At 40.3% G+C, this 19130-nt stretch overlaps 1 protein-coding gene across 13 annotated transcripts in view; it reads left to right on the top strand.

Annotated features, from left to right (window-relative positions):
• ica1 (islet cell autoantigen 1) overlaps positions 1-19130 on the top strand; it is a 224915-nt gene that overhangs the window by 33550 nt on the left and 172235 nt on the right. For 9 of the 13 annotated variants that reach the window (XR_005942538.1, XM_041183210.1, XM_041183209.1 and 6 more), the window contains 3 exons: positions 7815-7887; positions 10477-10600; positions 12493-12691. Coding sequence is in view for 12 of the 13 variants with exons in the window: in XM_041183210.1 (XP_041039144.1) it covers positions 7815-7887; positions 10477-10600; positions 12493-12691 (396 nt within the window). In the remaining variant the exon portion in view is untranslated. Of the gene's footprint in view, positions 1-7814; positions 7888-10476; positions 10601-12492; positions 12692-15535; positions 15890-17234; positions 17397-19130 lie in introns of those variants that run through there. The other 4 variants (XM_041183216.1, XM_041183213.1, XM_041183214.1 and 1 more) reach the window with 4 other exon arrangements.

Below are 19130 nucleotides of genomic sequence, written 5' to 3'. Positions count from 1 at the left end.
CCATTCTGGTCTCTGCTCCATTATGGCTGCTGTCTCCCTGAGGAAGGAAGCGAGGGAGAAGAAACCGCGGATGAGGGAGCATTGCTCGATGCGTGATTCTGTGTACAAAGTGCAAAGCACGGGCCAGAAAGTCGCACTTTACTGTATTTTGAAAGGGGATACCAAGATCTGGGAATAAAGGGACCTGGGAATTCTAAGCAGGCCTGAAATGATGGGAGAGTGATCTTTGGATGAGAGTCTAAGAACAGAGAATTAGCAGTTTTAGGATCAGAGAGATTCTCGGGCTTTATAAGCACAGAGCAGAAGAAATGGGCTTTGGGATTAGAAAACCGAAGAGGGAAATCTAAGGGTCCAGCAAGGCTGAAGAAGAGATTTTTGAATATTTTTTTCTGCAGGGGGCAGAAGGCCCAAGATAATGGAACTCAAATTACCATTGGCCTGCTTTGGTTCTAAAAGCCCATCCTCTTCCTACCCTTTAACAGTGCCCTCAGGTTTGCTTTAACTCATCTCTTTTATCATCAACAAGTAGTTCCTTTTATGTTCCTCCTTGAAAATATTCCTACTTAAAATTTCTACTTTGTGAAATTAGTGGACAAAAGTCATGGTCTGAAATAGCATCTTTCTTATATAAAAGCTGTGCGGGGTTGGAAACTTTAAAGCATTATTATCGGGTTTGTTTACTTATGTAGGGGGTAATTTACACTGTACCTGCTCAGTTTTCATCACATTGATTGCATAAATGTCCATAAACAAAAACAGGCCAGTGTAAACCAATTTCTAGGCTAATCTGTTCTACCCAAAGCAGTGTTAGATGCAGAATGCATAAAACCATTTAAGAGGGAAGTGGATATATATTGAAAAATAACACTTTTAAAGGGTTAAAAACAAAAAACTGCGGATGCTGGAAATCCAAAACAAAAACAGAATTACCTGGAAAAACTCAGCAGGTCTGGCAGCATCGGCGGAGAAGAAAAGAGTTGACGTCGAAACGTCAACACTTTTAAAGGGTATTTGGAATGGGCAGCTGAATTGGACTTCTCCTTTAAAAAGTAACAGTGGCAGGATCAGACAAGTGTTCTTCCTTCCATGCTGTAAAGTTTTATTGCCATTGGTTTCCTGTGAAAACGCTCCCCTGTGGCTCTGACTACAAGTAATCGTTATTTAGTTAGTAAAATTGCCAAGTGCGTTACAACATTCTATTCAAAACTGTTTTGGAAATTGCTGTCAGGCTCAGTCTGATTTTAAAAATGTCAGCTGCTACTTGCTGCAACAAAATATGGAATAAAGTTAATTATCATAAATCTGACCTACCACCAGTAGATGACACTGCAAATAGCCAATTTGTACCTTAAATCTATTACTGTAATATTAGTTAGGAATGCAAAATTTGATATTGTAATCAAACTTTTGTGAAACGTCCAGCACTGGCATACAGTAGCCACCTGATGGCACCCTGGCAGCGTCTTCCAGCACCATATACCAGGAAGCCCAAATAACAGCCAAGCTGCCTGTGCTTAATGTTCCTAACTCCACCATGTGCCGTGCGCAGAATATCACTGTCTTTAAAATTTCCTCTTCTCTTCTGGGAAAGAGTCACCAGCTTCTTTACCTATACAGGTACCGGATCCCTTATTCGGCATCCCAAAATTCAGAAGGATCCAAAAGCCGGCTACCCCAATGATGGCGCTTGGGGTAGCAATTTGAGATTGGCACATGCAGAACTCTATGAGCTGCCACTTTAATTGATATGGGAATCGATTCCCATGTCGATTACAAACAGTTCAAATGCTGTTCAAACAAGTGTCTCTCTGCAATTCTAGTCTTTGTTAGCCCTGGTTTCAAGTCAAAAAGGCCAGCAGGAAGCCACATGGCTGGCAGGAGTGCCAAGAGAAAGCATTTGTTGCTGAATATTTAGCAGAAAGTGGAGTTCCAAAGCGTCCAGAGAAGGATGCCTTGGTGAAAAAAATTAAGTGAAGAATATGGTTTTGGTACATCGACCATTTATGATTTAAAGCAAAAGGAGAAGTTACTTAAATTTAATGCTGACAGTGATCTGCCCAAATTAATGGAGAATAGGAAAGCACACTATCAGTCAAAGATGGTCCATGTAGACAGTGTTACTAGGGTGGATCATGCAACATCAAGCAAAAAATTATCCATTGGATCGCTTCATTATCATGGCCCATGTGAAAGTGTTCCATGAAGGGATGGGCCTAATGACACTATGTGAATACTCATCAGGATGGTATAACAAATTTTAATCATGCCATGGTCTGCATCTACTGAAAGTATGTCTCCTTATTTAAGGAAGATGTAAATGTATTAGAAGCAGCTCAGAGAAGAGAATGAGCAGGTTTTCTTATGAGGGAAGGTTGGACAGATTAGGCATGTATCCACTGGAGTTTAGAAGAGTAAGCAGCAACTTGATTGAAAACATTTAAGATTCTGAAGGGCCTTGACAGATTGGATGTGGAGAGAATGTTTCCCCATGTGAGAGAATCTGGAACTAGGGGTCACGGTTTAAAAATAAGGAGTGGCTCATTTAAGACAGATGAGGAGAATTTTTTTCTGAGGGCTGTCAGTCTTTGGAACTCTTCAAAAGACAGTGGAAGGAGAGTCTTTGAATATTTTTAAGGTGAGCTAAATAGACTTTTGGTCAACAAGTGGGTGGAAGGTTATCAGGGGAAAGCAGGAATGTGGAACGGAGGTTACAATCAGATCAGCCATGATCTTATTGATTAGGAGAGCAGGCTCGAGGGGCCGAGCGGACTACTCCTCCTAATTCGTACGTATGAAGCTGCAGAGGCATACTTGGATGAATTTTCCACGATAATATCAGAAGTAGATCTAACAGCAGAACAAGTGTACAGTGCTGATGAGACCTCATTATGTTGGAGGCATGTTCCCAGGAAAACCTATATAATGGTTGACGAGAGCACCAATGAAATTCAAAGATTTTAAGGAACGGTTTACTGTACTTGGATGTTCAAATGCAGCAGATATGCTCAGGTATAAATTGCTTATTGGTAAAAGCCAGAATCCTAGGTCTTTTAAGGGGATTTTTCAAGGGTCTATTGAGGATTCTGAAAATTCACAACAGTGCTCCAGTTCACCTCCAATTCACACAGTGAAATATGCAACATGGTCATGAATGAGAATAAAGAGAATGAGAGTGATAATGATGACGATGAAAAAGGTGCGTTGGATAAACAGGATAAAATGCCATTGACAAGTGCATAAGCATAATGGAGGAATTGATTCGTGGGATGGAGCATAAGAGCTTCATTACAGAGCAGCATGTTATGTGGGTCTACAAAAGAGGTGTTACTGAAAGAAAAGCCCACATACTTGGAACAACTTAAGCTTCAGAGCATCTTTAAAAGAGACATGATGGAGCCTCAACCTTTAACTCCCCCAGCCTGTGTCTGTACACCAGCTACCATCCTGACATTCCTTCTGATGCTGACTCTTCTTCAGTTGAGATGTAATTTAAGAAAATGAAAAAGTTAAACAAAAGTAAATAAAGGAAACTTTTTATTCTCTTTTTCTCATTTTATTTAATGTATTGTAAATGCACTGTACATGCTAGGCCTAGGACCCAAAATCCATAAATTCCCCAAATCCAGCACAGTGCTGGATTTGTCCAGTGCTGAGCTTCCTGGATACGGGGTCCGGTACCCGTATAAGGAAATTGTGCAGGATATCCATCATTTGCTGGTTGTCCAATTGCTCATCATCATTCCTGCCTTTCAATGATCTATTGTCTTGCTGCTTACTTCAATGTACTTACTGAAGTCATTATGTTGTTTTATGCAAACGTACTCTCATAGTCTACTTTTGCTTGTATAGCCTTTTTTAACCATCCTTATCTTCTTATACTGATTTCTATCAACCACTGAAGTTGGAAATTTTGAACTTGAGGAACACACTTTATTTGCACAGTGCCACACATATTGGAGATGTAGCTGAGGAAACTCGATGGAAGTCAGATATAAAGGACAGATAAGTAATAAAAAGAAGGTAGAAATGTGACATCCAGCCATGGTGGAAATAGTGTGACTGGACAAAGTATTTGTGGATGACTGAAGAATAAATGCACATAAACTCAAGATTTAATATATTATTGGTAAATTACCCATGACTTTGTTCATGGTGAATCAGAATATGATGGTTCCTTTAGCTGTGCACTCAATGTAGAGTCTTGTTCAGGTATTTGCATTGCTAGGCAAGGAAGGTGGGTGGTAAAGTAGGAAGAGAGACACAGTGCATCTAGGAGGGAATCCTTGTTCCCTTGCACTTTCATGTGAATGCTTACCTGCCAATGTCTCCTCAAACCCCTTATCAATATCATGTCTTGCTGTTCACGAGTGGCAGCTGGCATCAGTGAATGGTGTGAGAATATAATGATGAGGTTGGGTATATGGCTTTAGAAGGGAAACAAGGGAGTAGGTGTTGCTGCGTAGATGAGTTGAGTGGAAGTAGGAATCAAGTGGCCTGTAGTATTTTGGGAGATAGTGATGGAGGGCTGTATTAGTCTTGATCCTACATGCACCCCCGCTTGCCTTGCATCTATTCCTAATTCCTTTTGCCTCTCCAAATATCCGTTCCATTTCCTATCTTCTCAACCTTCTTGTCTTGACCTTGCCTCCCACTACTTCTACAACATTATCCGCTTCTCTTGAGCCCATACCCCTCCATTCCTTTTTCTGTCTGCCCCTCATCATTCTCCTGTACCCAATTCCTATGAAAATAAATGACACTGAAAATGCTGGAAATACACAGCAGAACTGGCAGCAACTGGAAAGAGAAACAGAGTTAGGCTGAGATTTTCCGACCCCATCATGGCAGGACCAGCTGCAAGAGATTTGGCAGTCCAGCCAAACATCCATTGACTGTCGGTGGGACCAGACGATCCTGGTGGCAGGCAGGGCTGGAAAATGCCGTCCTTAATGTTTCAGATCGTGACCTTTCTTCAGAACTGGGAAACATTAGAAATGTAATGGCCTTTATGCAGGTGAAGTCAGGGAGGGTGGAAAAGATCAAAAGGGAAAGTCAGTGTGACAGGATGGAAGATGGGAGACATGGGACAGAGCCAAAGGAAATGGTAATAGGACAAGTAAAGAGGCAAAAGATGGGTCCAGAGGAGGTGTGAATGGCCGAATAATGAACAGCTGCCACCGGAAAGCATAGTAAGAAAAATGAGATTTCGGCCAGCACGTGCAAAGAAAAGTAAACAAAATGGGGGAAGCAAAGATTATGGTCAGAAGTTGTCAACTCCATGTTGAGTTCAAAGATGAGGTATTGTTCCTTGAGCTTCATTAGAACACTGTAGTAGGCTGAGGACAGTGATGTCAATGTCAGAGCAAGGTGGAGAATTAAAATGACAGGCCACCCGACGCTTGGAGTCATGTTTGTGAATTGAATATAGGTGTTCTACAAAGCGGTCACCCAATCTGCATTTGGTTTGCCCAATGTAGAGGAGAGTGAATTGTGAACAGCAAATACAATCTGCTAAATTGAAAGAAATATGCGTAAATCATGGTTTCATCTAGGAGTATTTGGGGAGAGATGAGGAAAAAGGGCAGATGTTGCATCTCCTGTCCTTACATGGAAAGGTGTCATAGAAAGGGGACGGGGTGTTAGGGTGATTGAGGAGTGGACTGGGGTGCCACAGAGGGAATGTTCCCTTCAGAGTTCTGACAGGGGAGGGGAACATGGGTTTGCTGGTGTCATCCTGCTGGAGGTGGCAGAAATGTTAGGGAATTATCTGTTGAATGCAGAGGCTGGTGGAGGGGAAGCTGAGGACAAGGGGAACCCTATTGTGATTCTAAGAGAGAGGAGAAAGGGCAAGAACAGAGGTGCGGGAAATGGGTCTGACATGGTCAAGGGCCTAGCCAACCATGGTGGGGGGAGTCCTTGATAGATTCTGCTCGGTAGAGGTCAGTATGCCAGACAACAACCTCACAACCTTTGTTGGCAGGTCTGATAATGTTGGTGTTGGACCTGTGAGAATGGAGTGCAGCAAATTCAGAAGGAGACAGCTTATAGTGAGCCAGGGGAGCAGAGAAATTGACACAGTTGATGTCACGCCTAATTGCTCTCAGTCCCTTGAATCCCCCCCTCCTAGGCAACAACATTATTCGCAAAAATATAATGGTGAGAGTGCATCATTTAGTATGTTTACCATCTCCTAAAAGTTAACAGTTGCCACTTTTTTTTTAGGGGTAAGATGGTTGCAGTCAGAGAATGATTTCAGAAACCAAGTTCACAGTGGATGGGCGAGTGTTCCATGCCATTGATATTCATGATAGAAGCATCAGCTGATGTTCAGATTGCAGCCATTGCATATTACTATGTTAAAAACAAAAAAACTGCGGATGCTGGAAATCCAAAACAAAAACAGAATTACCTGGAAAAACTCAGCAGGTCTGGCAGCATCGGCGGAGAAGAAAAGAGTTGATGTTTCGAGTCCTCATGACCCTTCGACAGAACTTGAGTTCGAGTCCAAGAAAGAGTTGAAATATAAGCTGGTTTAAGGTGTGTGTGGGGGGGCGGAGAGAGAGAGAGAGAGAAGTGGAGGGGGTTGGTGTGGTTGGGACAAACAAGCAGTGATAGAAGCAGATCATCAAAAGATGTCAACAACAATGGAACAAAAGAACACATAGGTGTTAAAGTTGGTGATATTATCTAAACGAATGTGCTAATTAAGAATGGATGGTAGGGCACTATGTGTTTGCTGGCACATATAGATTTACAATCAACATATTGACCCCAGAAACCATAATAGTGTTCAGCAACTCAGAAATGGCATTGCAATCCATCTTTGCTGGTTATAAAACTCTGAGGTGTCCTACTATAATGCAGAAATGGATAAATGGCTTGGACATTCTCCAACATATGGGCCTGGATCGTGTCCATTTGTTAGTTCAGCTCTGACCATGTCATTGATCGTGGAAATGTGATGACCGAGCATTTGTTTGGTTAGCAGTCCACCTGCATACACCTGCTCAAGAGGTCATAAAATGGTAACCAAAGCTTATCAGTACAAAGGAAGTTGTCTTTCTACCCTGCAGCACCAGCCCCAAATCCTGAAGGTATCATGCTTTTTAAGCATTCATGTTAATTTTCCAACCAATTGGTACCACAATGGGTTGACTACCTATGTTTCTTTCTCTTGTGTTTTTAAATATAGCCATCCAGAATATGATGCCTACACTAGATGTACTGTGTTTTTTTTTCATAGAATATATATCCTGATGAACACAGATCTGAGAAGTTAACTGTTTCTCTCTCCATAGATGCTGCCAAACCTACTGAATATTTCCAGCATTTTGATCAGATTTTTAGCAGCTGCAGCATTTTGCTTTTGCACTGTTTTTTTATTTGGGGGAAAAATGGCTGTGCAAATTCAATAAAAATTAGTCTGAAGTCTATCCCAAAATTGACTGCAACTTTGATTTGAAAAGTTTCACAACAGGATTCAGTCAAAGCATGGATTAAAGCATTTAGCCAAGCAGTGAGCACACCTTTAAACCTAATACATTTAGGATGGGACCAATGGCAGATTTATAGCACCTGGTTTTGTCATTAATCTGTGGACAATAATGAAAACCTGATTCTGATTCCTCAGCTAGCCAATATAGGTATTTTGAGACTATTCTCTTCCTTAGTGAACAATCAACATTGGGCACCTTTGTGGCAAACCTGTCAGCTATTATACTTTGCAAAGTTTCTTGTTATGGCCCTCTGCTTATTGTTATGTCCTCATCATATGCAATTGCGTTAATCCTGCTTGTTTTTGGTATTTCGTTTAGATATTCCATTCCATTCAGAGGACATGTATGGAACTTCTGAAGGTCATTGAACAGTACCAGAAACGGATATGTTGTACGTATTTTATTTACTATTCTGTATACAAAATTTAACTGATTTCAGTACATTGATGTTCATTTATGTTCCTATTTGTGCTTTGTCTAAAATTTAGAACTGAAGGTTACAGGGAGAGCTTACTTATGTTTACAATATTTTTGTAATTAAAATTATAATTCAATGTAAGTGGTAATTTAGTAAAAAAAAAACTCGATAGAAACAAAAGGTTGTTTAGCTTTTTGAATTTGTTCTAGTGTTTGATTAGGTCATGGCTGATCTGTACCTCAACTCATGTTACCTGTGCATATCTTGTCTGACCTCAAAATTTGGATTTGGTGATATTCTCTTTGACTGATTTCCCAAGACTGGGGACGTTAACTGTGCAGAGTTGGGTACCAGTACAGTCCCTACCAGCAAGTAAGAGCCATCCACTCCAAGGATGGAATATTCTGCAGGATTGCCCCTGCAGCATTAGAAGAGGTGGGAGGTCACTTGAAAGGGCAGAAGAACCTTGAAGACCAGTTACAATTTACTGATGACCTCTACTGAGATTGAAGCTTTCAAAACTTGATGGATTGAGATGATATGGAGAAAGAGGAGCATTACTAATTATTTTTCTCTCTGTCAGCCCAAGGCAACTGTGGCCACTTTTTTTTTTTGCTGCCTAGAAAACTACAGAGATCAGGGTTTGAACTTGGGAGCTTCTAGTTCTGAACCATTCAGAATCATAGGTGGTGCATGTATCCACCAAGTTAATACAGACATGTATTAGAAGAGAAAAGATGAATGTTGAGAGTGTGATTTTAAAACGAAAAATTGGTATTTATAGTAATTATGGTTTTATTTATTGTGTAATGTACCTTTAAGCACAATAATTGTTAGGAAAGATCACGTGACCAATAGGAGGGTAGCGTGGACTACCTCAGCAGTCAGTGTAGAAATAGAGTTGGAGTTGAAAGTACATGTGTAGTTGCTGCTGAGTATATTCTAAAGGAACTAAATGTTTCCACTTAGAAAGTTGTCTGAAGATGAACTCTATTACTAATAGTACAACTCAGCCATCCTACAACAGTATTAATGCTTACCATCTTAAAATTCTTCCATGAGAGGAGCAGTTTAGGAGGATGTAACTTTAGGAGGCAAAGCCATTGAATGAAATATAACGTCTGTGATTTTTTTTTTGCTTATGTAATTGGCTTAATGTTGGATGTATGATAGATTTTGGAGCCCAAAATCAGGCAAAATCATCATGGTTTTGTGAAAGGGAAATGGTGTTTGACAAATTTATTACAGCTCTTTGAGGATGTAACAAGCAGAATGGATAAGGGGAAACCAGTAGATGTAATGTATTTGAATTTCCAAAAGTTTTTTGATAAGGTGCACAAAAAAGTTTACTACACAAGATAAAAGCTCACAGTGTTGGGGTTAAGATAGAAGCACAGAGGACCGGGTAGCTAACAGGAAACAGTCAGGATAAACAGGTCAATTTCAGGATGGCAAACTGTAACTCGTAGATGACATAGAAATAAATGCTGGGTCCTCAACTATTTACAATCTACATTAGTGACTTGGCTGAAGGGACTAACTGCATTATAGTCAACATTTCTGATGATACAAAGACAGGTAGGGAAACAAATTGTGAGGAGGCTACAAAGATTTTGGAAAGGGATATGGGTTAAGTGGGTGGGCAAAAATTTGGCTGATCAAGTATAATGGGGGAAAATGTTTGATTGTGCACTTTGGCAGGAAGAATAGAAAGGCAGAATATTATTTAAATGAAGAGAGACTGCAGAGAGTAATCAGGAAGGCAAATGGAACGTTGGCCTTTTATTGCAAGAGGAATGGAATATCAAAGTAGGGAAATCTTGCTGCAATTGTACAGGGCATTGGTGAGATTGTACCTAGAGTACTGTGTACAGTTTTGGTCTGCTTACCTAAAGAGGGACATACTTGCATTGGAAGCAGCTCAGACTAGGCTCGCTAGGCTGATTCCTGGGGTGAAGGGGTTATCTTATGAGGAAAGGCTGCGCAGATTGGACCTATACTCGTTGGAGTTTAGAAGAATGAGGGGTGATCTTATTGAAGCAAATGAGACTGAGGGGGCTTAACAGGGTTGATGCTGAGAGGATGTTTCCCCTCAGGGTGTCCATGGTATTCAGACACAGAGAACTAGGAGATACAATTTAAAAATAAGTGGTTTCCTATTTAAGACGGTGATGAGAAATTTCTTCTCTCAGAGGATCATTTGTCTTTGGAGTTCTTTTCCACAGGGAGCTGTGGAAGCCAAGTTATTGGATATATTCAAGGCTGAGTTCGACAGATTTTTGATCTGCAAGGGAGTCAAAGGTTATGGGGGATAGGTAGGAGTGGAGCTCATGCCACAATTGGATCAGCCATGATCTAATTGAATGGTGGAGCAAGCTGAATGGCCTACTCCTATTTCTTATAGCTAAACTGGGCACCAAGTGAGAGAGTCAGCCTCTCAGTTGGCACTTCCTCTTTTTAGCTAAGGGAAATAATTATAAATAATGGATGAAAAGGGAGAGTAAATGCATAACCTAAGTTTTGAGTTGTGATGAAGTTATACATTTTGTTTTTCCTTTCCAGTTTTGTCTCAGGAAGAAAATGAGTTGGGACGATTTCTCAGATCACAGGGTTCACAGGATAAAACCAGAGCAGGGAAAATGATGCAAGCATCTGGAAAAGCACTATGTTTCTCCTCACAGCAAAGGTATTAAAAGTATGCCAAGGAAATATTCCATAGCATATTTAATAGTCTGGTGGTGCACTGGTAGGTGAGTTGCATGGTGCACAAGTAGGAAAACAGATTTGACTCCCCAACTCCTTCAAATGCATTGAATTCACAACCTGCTCTAAGCTATCAGAGTATTCTTCCAAAGTGAGTGAATGTGAGCTGTTAATATTAATCTCCTAGTGGATGCCTTTAGATCAGCATTGCCAAAGACCTGGAATCATGTCACCTGTCCAAATCGCTAACATGATATGGGTGTTATGCACATGATGAACGGGAAAATATTATGTTAGAAGTAAAACAATTTTGCAACCTAGTAACTGTGGCTACATGGCTAACACAAATATTGCTCTTGAATTCCTAATAAGTTGGATGAGTTTGTGTCCAAGGCTTTTAACTTGTTTGGTTATAAATCATTTCTTTATTCTGCACAAAACACTAAATTGCTAAATGAGGGTCTCTTTTAAGCATTGTATTTGCCTCTGAATTACAACCTGTTTTATGGTGGCTTTTGGGGAATAATGCAGGGCCACATGTTATTAATCTCAACTCTGTCACTGAAAAACTGAACACGGGTAATCATCCCAAAAAATGACCAGTTCCCTTTTAAAACCTATTAAGACCTTATTTTACCACATAGAAATGCGATCAAAGGGCTATGTCCAACTTCCTGCGCCCATTTCCTCAAACCCATCTCATAATTATAATGTAATTGATGGTGGAAACTTGTGTACTGTTACTGGTGCTTGACATCCATTTCATACAGGTTCATGGAGTGACTAAGCAGGATTTGTACTTGCCCATATGGCAAATCTTTTAATTTTACTAACAAAAGTAAATCGTCCATTCCATTAACATTCCAATCACCTTATGCAAAACATTAGTGATCACTGTTTAGGAAACTGGTATGATGTGTTCATGATGTGATAATACACCATGCCAACCCCCTTGAGTCAAATCCATGTATGAGGATGGTTGATTGGTGCAAGACTTTGCTAAACAGGAGTTAAAGACATTCTGAAGTCTCATCTTAGATGTCTCGATAAATCTGGTGGAGCCCTGCAAACTCACCTGTGTGCACAATGGGAGTCCCATGAGGAAATAGGAACAAGAAAGTAGTGGGTGAATATTCAGCCCTAATTGTACAATTTTAAGTGCTTATCTGCATGTTGGTGTTATTTTGGAATATATTATTTGCCAGCACAAATTGGAGGTTAATGCTGGTATAATTATGAATATTACAAAGTTAATTAAGGGATGTCAGAATATTGATGAAAATTTGTTTCTGAATTTTCAGTTTTCTGTCCTGCTGGGTGTAATTTATTTTTAATCTCCTTCCTTTGTGTTTATCCAGTAGTGCTGATTTGGCTTTAAAATCTGATTTCATTGCACCTGCCTCACTCACCTGCAGCTCCTCTTTCTAAATCTGCACTGCTTTTTGTTGTTGCTACTCATCTCTGATTTTAAATCTCCATCACTTACTCTTTTTTTTTACTAACTTGTTTCCGATTCTGCCTTGTGCTAGATTTCCTTCCCAAATTTTCTTCCATGCCTGTCCATTCTGACCATGTAATTTCTATACTAAAGTAATGGGATTCTAATAAATCAAAATGTAAGGGAGAAACAGGATGTGGATATGTAACAAATGGCCTAAATAAAATAAAGGAAAATAAATTTATGGGACATAAAATACGTTTTCCAATTATTTTCTTGTTATAACAAGCTGCTGTTTATTCCCAGTGTCTTGATTTCATTTTGTAACAACAACAACAGCTAAATCACTGAAATGGGGAGGGAAATATAGTGCTGCTTCTCTTTTGAGTAATGACATAGAAGTAAAAGCACTAATCTGCTGTTGTTTAATGCTTTAGGTTGGCACTCCGCAGTCCTTTATGTCGACTGTACCAGGAAGTGGAAACTTTCAGGTACCGTGCCATTTCTGACACCTGGTTGACTGTGAACCGAATGGAACAGTCTCGCACAGAATATCGAGGAGCATTACTGTGGATGAAAGATGTTTCTCAGGAATTGGACCCAGATATGTATAAGCACCTTGAAAAATTTAGGAAGGTAAGAATAATATATTTTGATGAGATCTTTTGTGATCACTTTTGGTCAAGGATTACAATTAGAAATAAATACTGGCAACGTAAGATATTTTCTATTACTGCACAATTTGCAGAAATGCATACTCAGAACCCTGATTTTCCCAAAATCGTGGAGTTGTGTTTTTTTCTTAAATCAGTGACATGTTTTGGAGTTTTGATACATTAGATTCTTAATTGTATTCTTTATACTGGCAAAAATGTAAGAGTTCATGCACTAATAGTGGCACACCTGCTATATTGCCGCATTTTCATTACATCCAGGAATTTCTTAACCTATAATTGTGCTGCACAAAAATTGTTTAAAAAATCACAACAGTGTGCCATGCCACAAGTCACTTGCTTTAATTATTGACAAAAAAACCTCTTTAGCACAGTTTCTATTATTAATTAACTACATAGAGTAACATAGAAATAGCAACACAGAAACAGGTTGTCCACATGATCTTCAGTGCTAATCCCATTTCCCAGGCCTGATCTATGTGCTCATCCTGTTCTAAAGCCTCATTATCTACCTTTCTATCAAACACCTATCTAACCTTTTCTTAAATGTTGACCTGTTCACTGCTTCAATCACTAACTCTGACAGTTCATTGTATGACCTCAAAACGGTCTGTGTTAAAGCATCTCCCCTGCTCTCTGTCCTAAATATCTTGCATTTAATTATGTTTTTACCCATGTCCCTACTCCCCCAGTCCGCTTTCTAGATCCCTCAGCAACTGGTAACAATCGGTTTACATGAATCTCGTCTAAGGTTGTCTCAACACGGGAATGGACACATTCCCGGAGGTTTCATCACATGACCCTCAACTGCCTGGATAGAACAGCAATTTTTCCTATTTTCAATGTTTTTATAACTATAAAATAAACAAGTACAAAAGAGAATGACTAAAGCACCAAGAGTCCAATTTTGTTCTAAAAATAGTGGTGAAACTAACAGTGCTCACCATTATTTACATGGAAATCCAGAAGTTACTGGCTGAGTTGTCCTGCTCCTCTAAAAGTTGTGCATAAATGGCATCTCGCCGTCTGACTCCCCACTCAACTATGCCTCTTGTCTCTATGTGTAAATCCCCTTTTTGGTCCCTAACTGGCCCCACTCCTCCTCTTACCATTGATTTGCTTATATGATTTGGGATTTCCTTTTATGTTAGCTGCCAGTCTTTTTTCATAATCCATCTTTGCTTCTTGTATTTGCTTTTTCACATCCCTTCTGAACCTTTTGTATTTACCTTGGTTCTCGGTTGTATTTGCTACCTGATATCCCTTTTTCTTTAACTTAATTTCTGTCTCCTTTGTCATCCAGGGAGCTCTCGATTTGTTTGTCCTACCCTTCCCTTTTGAGGGAACATACCTTGACTATGCCCAAACAGTAACCTCTTTGAAGATAGCCCATTGTTCAGTTACTGATTTTCCTGCCAACCTTTGGTTCCAGTCTATCTGGTCCAGCTCCATTCTTGCTCCATTGAAGTCCGCTCTCTGCCAGTTGATTATTCTTACTCTGGACTGACAAATATCCTAAATCATATGATACAATGACCACTGCCCTCTAAATGTTCCCCTACTGTCACTTGATCTACGTGGCCCATTTCATTCCCAAGAGCCAGGTCTAACAGTGCCTCCTTTCTTGTTGGACTGGACAAATACTCTTGTAGGAAATTCTCCTGTACACAATCTAGGAACACTTGGCCCTCACTGTCCCTTACACTACCACTATCCCAGTCTCTTTATGGGTAAATAAAGTCCCCCATTTTAACTACTCTATGATGTTTACACCCCTCTGTAATTCCTTGCAGATTTGTTCCAAATCCTTCCCACTTGCTGGTGGTCTATATATTACACCAAGCAATGTAATTGCACCCTTCTTATTCCTTAGCTCTAGCCAGATCGATTCTGTCCTTGAATCCTCTGACACATCCTCCTTCTCCAGTACTGCAATACCCTGCTTAACCAAAAATGCCACCCCTCCTCCGTTTTTACCTTTTCTAACTTTTCTGAACACCTTATAACCAGGAATATTCAACACTTTGGCCAAAAGAAATGTTAGGGCTTGTCGATTTCACTGTAAGTACCTTTTTAATGGTGTGGTAAGTCATAATTAATGCCAAACCACCGCTCTAGCACTGAGAATTAGCTTTCTGCAGTGTGGTCTCATTTCTTCAAATTTCATTTGTTTAATATTAGATTTTTTTTAAATTGTTTTTCTTTCAGTTTTTCTTTTCTCTCCCTTGTAATACAATAATTTATTACTTCTCATTATTTCACCTTCTGTATTCTGGTGTGACATTGAAATCACTATTCTAACAAACAAGTTCCTGGTTCAGACTCTGCTCTGCTCACTAACAGTATTTCAATCTGATTGATTAAGGCAATACACAGTTGTTTGCCCTGTTAATACAGGTGCCAGATGTCCTGCACAGGGTGTCCCACATTTTGGATTGCTGACTGACATCAACTTGTTGTGTGTCATGAACGTATAATAATTCTCATAATATTATTGTAATTTATTGTAAAAGTAGGTTAATAGTGGGGTTTGAATAATTTCTCTGTGTGTGTGGGATTTAATTGAATTGGAAACAGCTGGTCTATCAAAAGAAGCTAGGTTTGAAATGCTAAATACGTAAACACGGCTGAAGTCTTAGAAAGTGAGGTGAGGAGAATTTGCATTTTTAGATAAATCAGGGCAGTTTGAATTTCAAAGAGATGGTAGGTTGTTGCACCTAGCCAGAGAAGCTAGGCCAAACAGTGTGTTTATTTTTCCCAAAGGTTACTGAGAATATTAACATCATGAAAATATTTATGTTATGAGAAAGGTAAAGTTCCAAAGACATATCAGAACAATGGGATTTACATTAAAAGGGAGAAACATGTATAAACGAGAAGAGGTTATCTGCCAGGGAAGGCATTGCAAGATCTACCAGAAATATGAAAATCCACTAGTATTTGTGCATTAAGACTGCTATCTACAGAAGCCGAAGCTGGGAAAAGACACTTTGAATTCTACTGCCCAGGGTAATGTGATGACTTGCCTGGATCTGTTTGAATTTTTTTTTTATTCTTGCCTTAATGGGGATGGAACTAGAAGCAAGATTAATTAGGGGTTTTGGAAGTTATAGTAGTAATTGATAGACCGATGTATGTGCTTGAAATTTTTTCTTTTGTTAATAAATGTTTAGAGACGTTTTTAGAAAACTAAATGAAAGTCTTGGTGGGCTTATTACTTCTGAATTCAAGGCATGCATCTTGAAATAAATACAAATTGCAAAACTGTTGTGACTGCATGATCAAGTTTCTCTCGTGGATTTGATCCACTTGGCACATATCATCTGCCACGTCACAACACTGTGCAAAAGCCCAAACATAAGTGCAAGTCAAACAAATGGTGGACATGGTTCATTCCCTGCTCAGAGAAAAGTCTGGTTCAAAGTTTTTTTAATGCACCTATGATTTTTCTCCTGGGTTGCTTGCACCGATGTTCTGGGGATGTATCTTTAATTTCTGGACAGACCAGGACAATCCCGGAGAATTGGTAACCCTACTCCTGTCCCATCCAGACAATGATTAATTAATTTGCCACAGGCGGGATTAACTCTGAGATCTCCCTGCTTCACTGGCTCATTGTTCAGTGGTTAAGCTCAATTGACTTTGGATAAATGCACTGAGCCATTTAGGAGAAATAGCCTACTTATTTCTAGCTCACCTATAAATGGTGTCAGGAGGCCAAGGCACATCTGTACATTCAAACTATTCATTAATTATCTGCTGCTTTTCAGAAGTTGATCTTGGGTAAAAGGAAAGAGCTTGAGGGAATGTATCATCATTTAACACGGTACCAAATGGTATGTCACAGGCCAGGGTATATTGTACTTTCAGTTGCTGAAGAGGAAATTAAATCGGTGTTTCAGTATTCCTTAAAAGAGAGTTTTACGAATACTGTGCTCACCTGGGTATTACAATTAAATTAATGCTCAATGAATAAAATTAGGCAAACGCGGCCCCTAAGTAATGTTGTTAAAATTTGAAGAAGTAGAAACTGTTTTTCTTGACAATCAAATCTGAAAAAACATGTAACTAATATGTGTAATTTCAACATATGGTATAGTTTTCAATTATGTGCACACCATGGGATCATATCAATTTCAGCACAGATTAAGGTTACACAGGCCATTGTGTCCCATAAATTCCTTAATAAACTGAATTATCAAGATACGATTGTTTGGTGGCAGCCTTCTGTTTTGTACGATGATGGTTTGTGCTATGCTAGTCAACTCTGTTAAGCATCGTCTGGTGTGCTTCAGCAGCCACACGCTTGCCTGGCAGTCTCGACCGCATTTCTTGTAGAGGAAGACGGTGGGCTGAGAGGTGCATGATTTGCTGGCCTCTGTTTTCACTGGGCCCTATTCTTGGCCAGGTAAGCTATTCGTTTCTACTCACCTCTTTCACTGTCAACCTTCAGAGGTCATGGCTGTCAGCGACTGACTCCCAGTTGTCATTGTCAATATCCGCAGATCACGCTCACAGGTCTTGTAGCGGAGGTATGGAGGCCCAGGAAATCATGATCCAGTGGCCAATTCACTGTACAGATGGTCTTTGGGTATATGGTCGTCATCCATCCAATGAATGTGGCCGAGCCAGCGCCGATGTTGCTAGCTTAACAATGAGTGTAAGCTGATGGAGTTCACGCACTCCAGGACCTCTGAGTTGGTGACCTTATCCTGCCAAAAGATACCGAGGATACGTCTGAGACAGCAAAGGTGGAGACTGTTCAGCCTTTATTCCTGCCAGGCATATGTTGTCCAGCTCTCGTTACTGTAGAAGAACGTGCTAAGGATGCAATCTTTGTAGGCTCGCAGTTTGGTATTCTCAGTCAGTTTGCTGTTTTTCCTCACACTCTTCCTCAGATTCGACATTACAACTGCAGCTTTTACGTTGCATTTGTTGGTTGCAGCATTAAGTGATTGAGTAAGCTAGATAAGTGAAGCTGTCAACAACCTCCAGTGTTACATTGTCAATGTTGATTGATAATGATATGGCAACATTCTGGACCATAACATTTGTCTCCCTGAAACCTAACTCTTTACAGGTGTGAGAGAGCCTGTTCATTTGCCACTGTACGTGAACTTTGTGTGGAATGTTGGTGCAGCATCATCAGCGTAGAATAATTCTCTGTTGAGGACTTGGCATACCTTAGTTTGGATCTCAGGGGAGCAAGGCTGAACAACATTCTGTCAGTTCTGGTATGAAATTAGACAAGCTGTTTAGATGGCCTGAAGGCATAAGACAACAGCAAAGAAAAGAAAATATCAGAATGCCAATGCCAGAACACAACCCTATTTGACCCACTGCAGATCTCAAGGGGTTCTGATGTTGCACCATTATAGCTGACCTGATCATGTTGTCTTGGAAAGAGGAAATCATCTTGAGCAGTTTCGATGGGCAGCCAGTTTTTTCCATCAGCTTAAATAGTCTGCCTCTGCTCACATGTTTGAATCCTTCAGGAGTATATATGTTGGTCTCCTTTATTCAGTCCCTGTGGTGTAGGTGCTATTAGAGAGGGAGTTCCAGAATTTTGACCCAGCAACAGTGAAGGAAAGGCATTATATTTCCAAGTAAGGATGGCGAGCGGCTTGGAGGGGAACTTCCAGGTGGTGGTGTTCCTTTGTATCTGTTGCTCTTGTCCTTCTTGATGGTAACGGTTATGGGTTTGGAAAGTGCTGCCTAAGGAGCCTTGGTAAGTTTCTGCAGTGCATCTTGTAGATGGTACACACTGTTGCCATTGTTTGTCGGTGGTGGAGGGAGTGAATGTTTATGGATGGGGTGTCAATCAGGCGGGCTGCTTTTTCCTGGATGGTGTTAACCTTCTTGAGTGTTGTTGGAGCTGCACACATCCAGGCAAGTGGGGAGTATTTCGTCACACTCCTGACTTGTGCCTTGTAGATGGTGGACAGGCTTTGGGGAGTCAGGAGGTGAGTTACTCATCACAGGATTCCTAGCCTCTGACCTGCTCTTGTAGCCACAGTATTTATATGGTTAGTCCAGTTTAGTTTCTGGTCAATGATAAACCCCCAGAATGTTGATAGTGGGAGATTCAGCAATGATAATTCCATTGAATGTCAAGGGGTGATGGTTAGATTCTCTTGTTGGTGATGGTCATTGCCTGGCACATGTGTGGCACAAATGTTACTTGCCATTCATCAGTCCAAGCCTGGATATTGTCCAGGTCTTGCTGCATTTGGACATGGACTGCTTCAGTCTGAAGAGTCGCGAATGATGCTGAACATTGTGCAATTATCAGCGAACCTCCCCACGTCTGACCCTATGATGAAGCAGCTGAGGATGGTTCGGCCTGGGATACTACCTTGAGGAACTTGAAGCATGTTACATTTTGCTTCTGCACTCTGTGT

Source organism: Carcharodon carcharias, chromosome 3 (assembly GCF_017639515.1).
Source record: "Carcharodon carcharias isolate sCarCar2 chromosome 3, sCarCar2.pri, whole genome shotgun sequence".
Classification (NCBI taxonomy): Eukaryota; Metazoa; Chordata; class Chondrichthyes; order Lamniformes; family Lamnidae; genus Carcharodon; species Carcharodon carcharias.
This window is presented reverse-complemented; position numbering and strand designations above follow the sequence as displayed.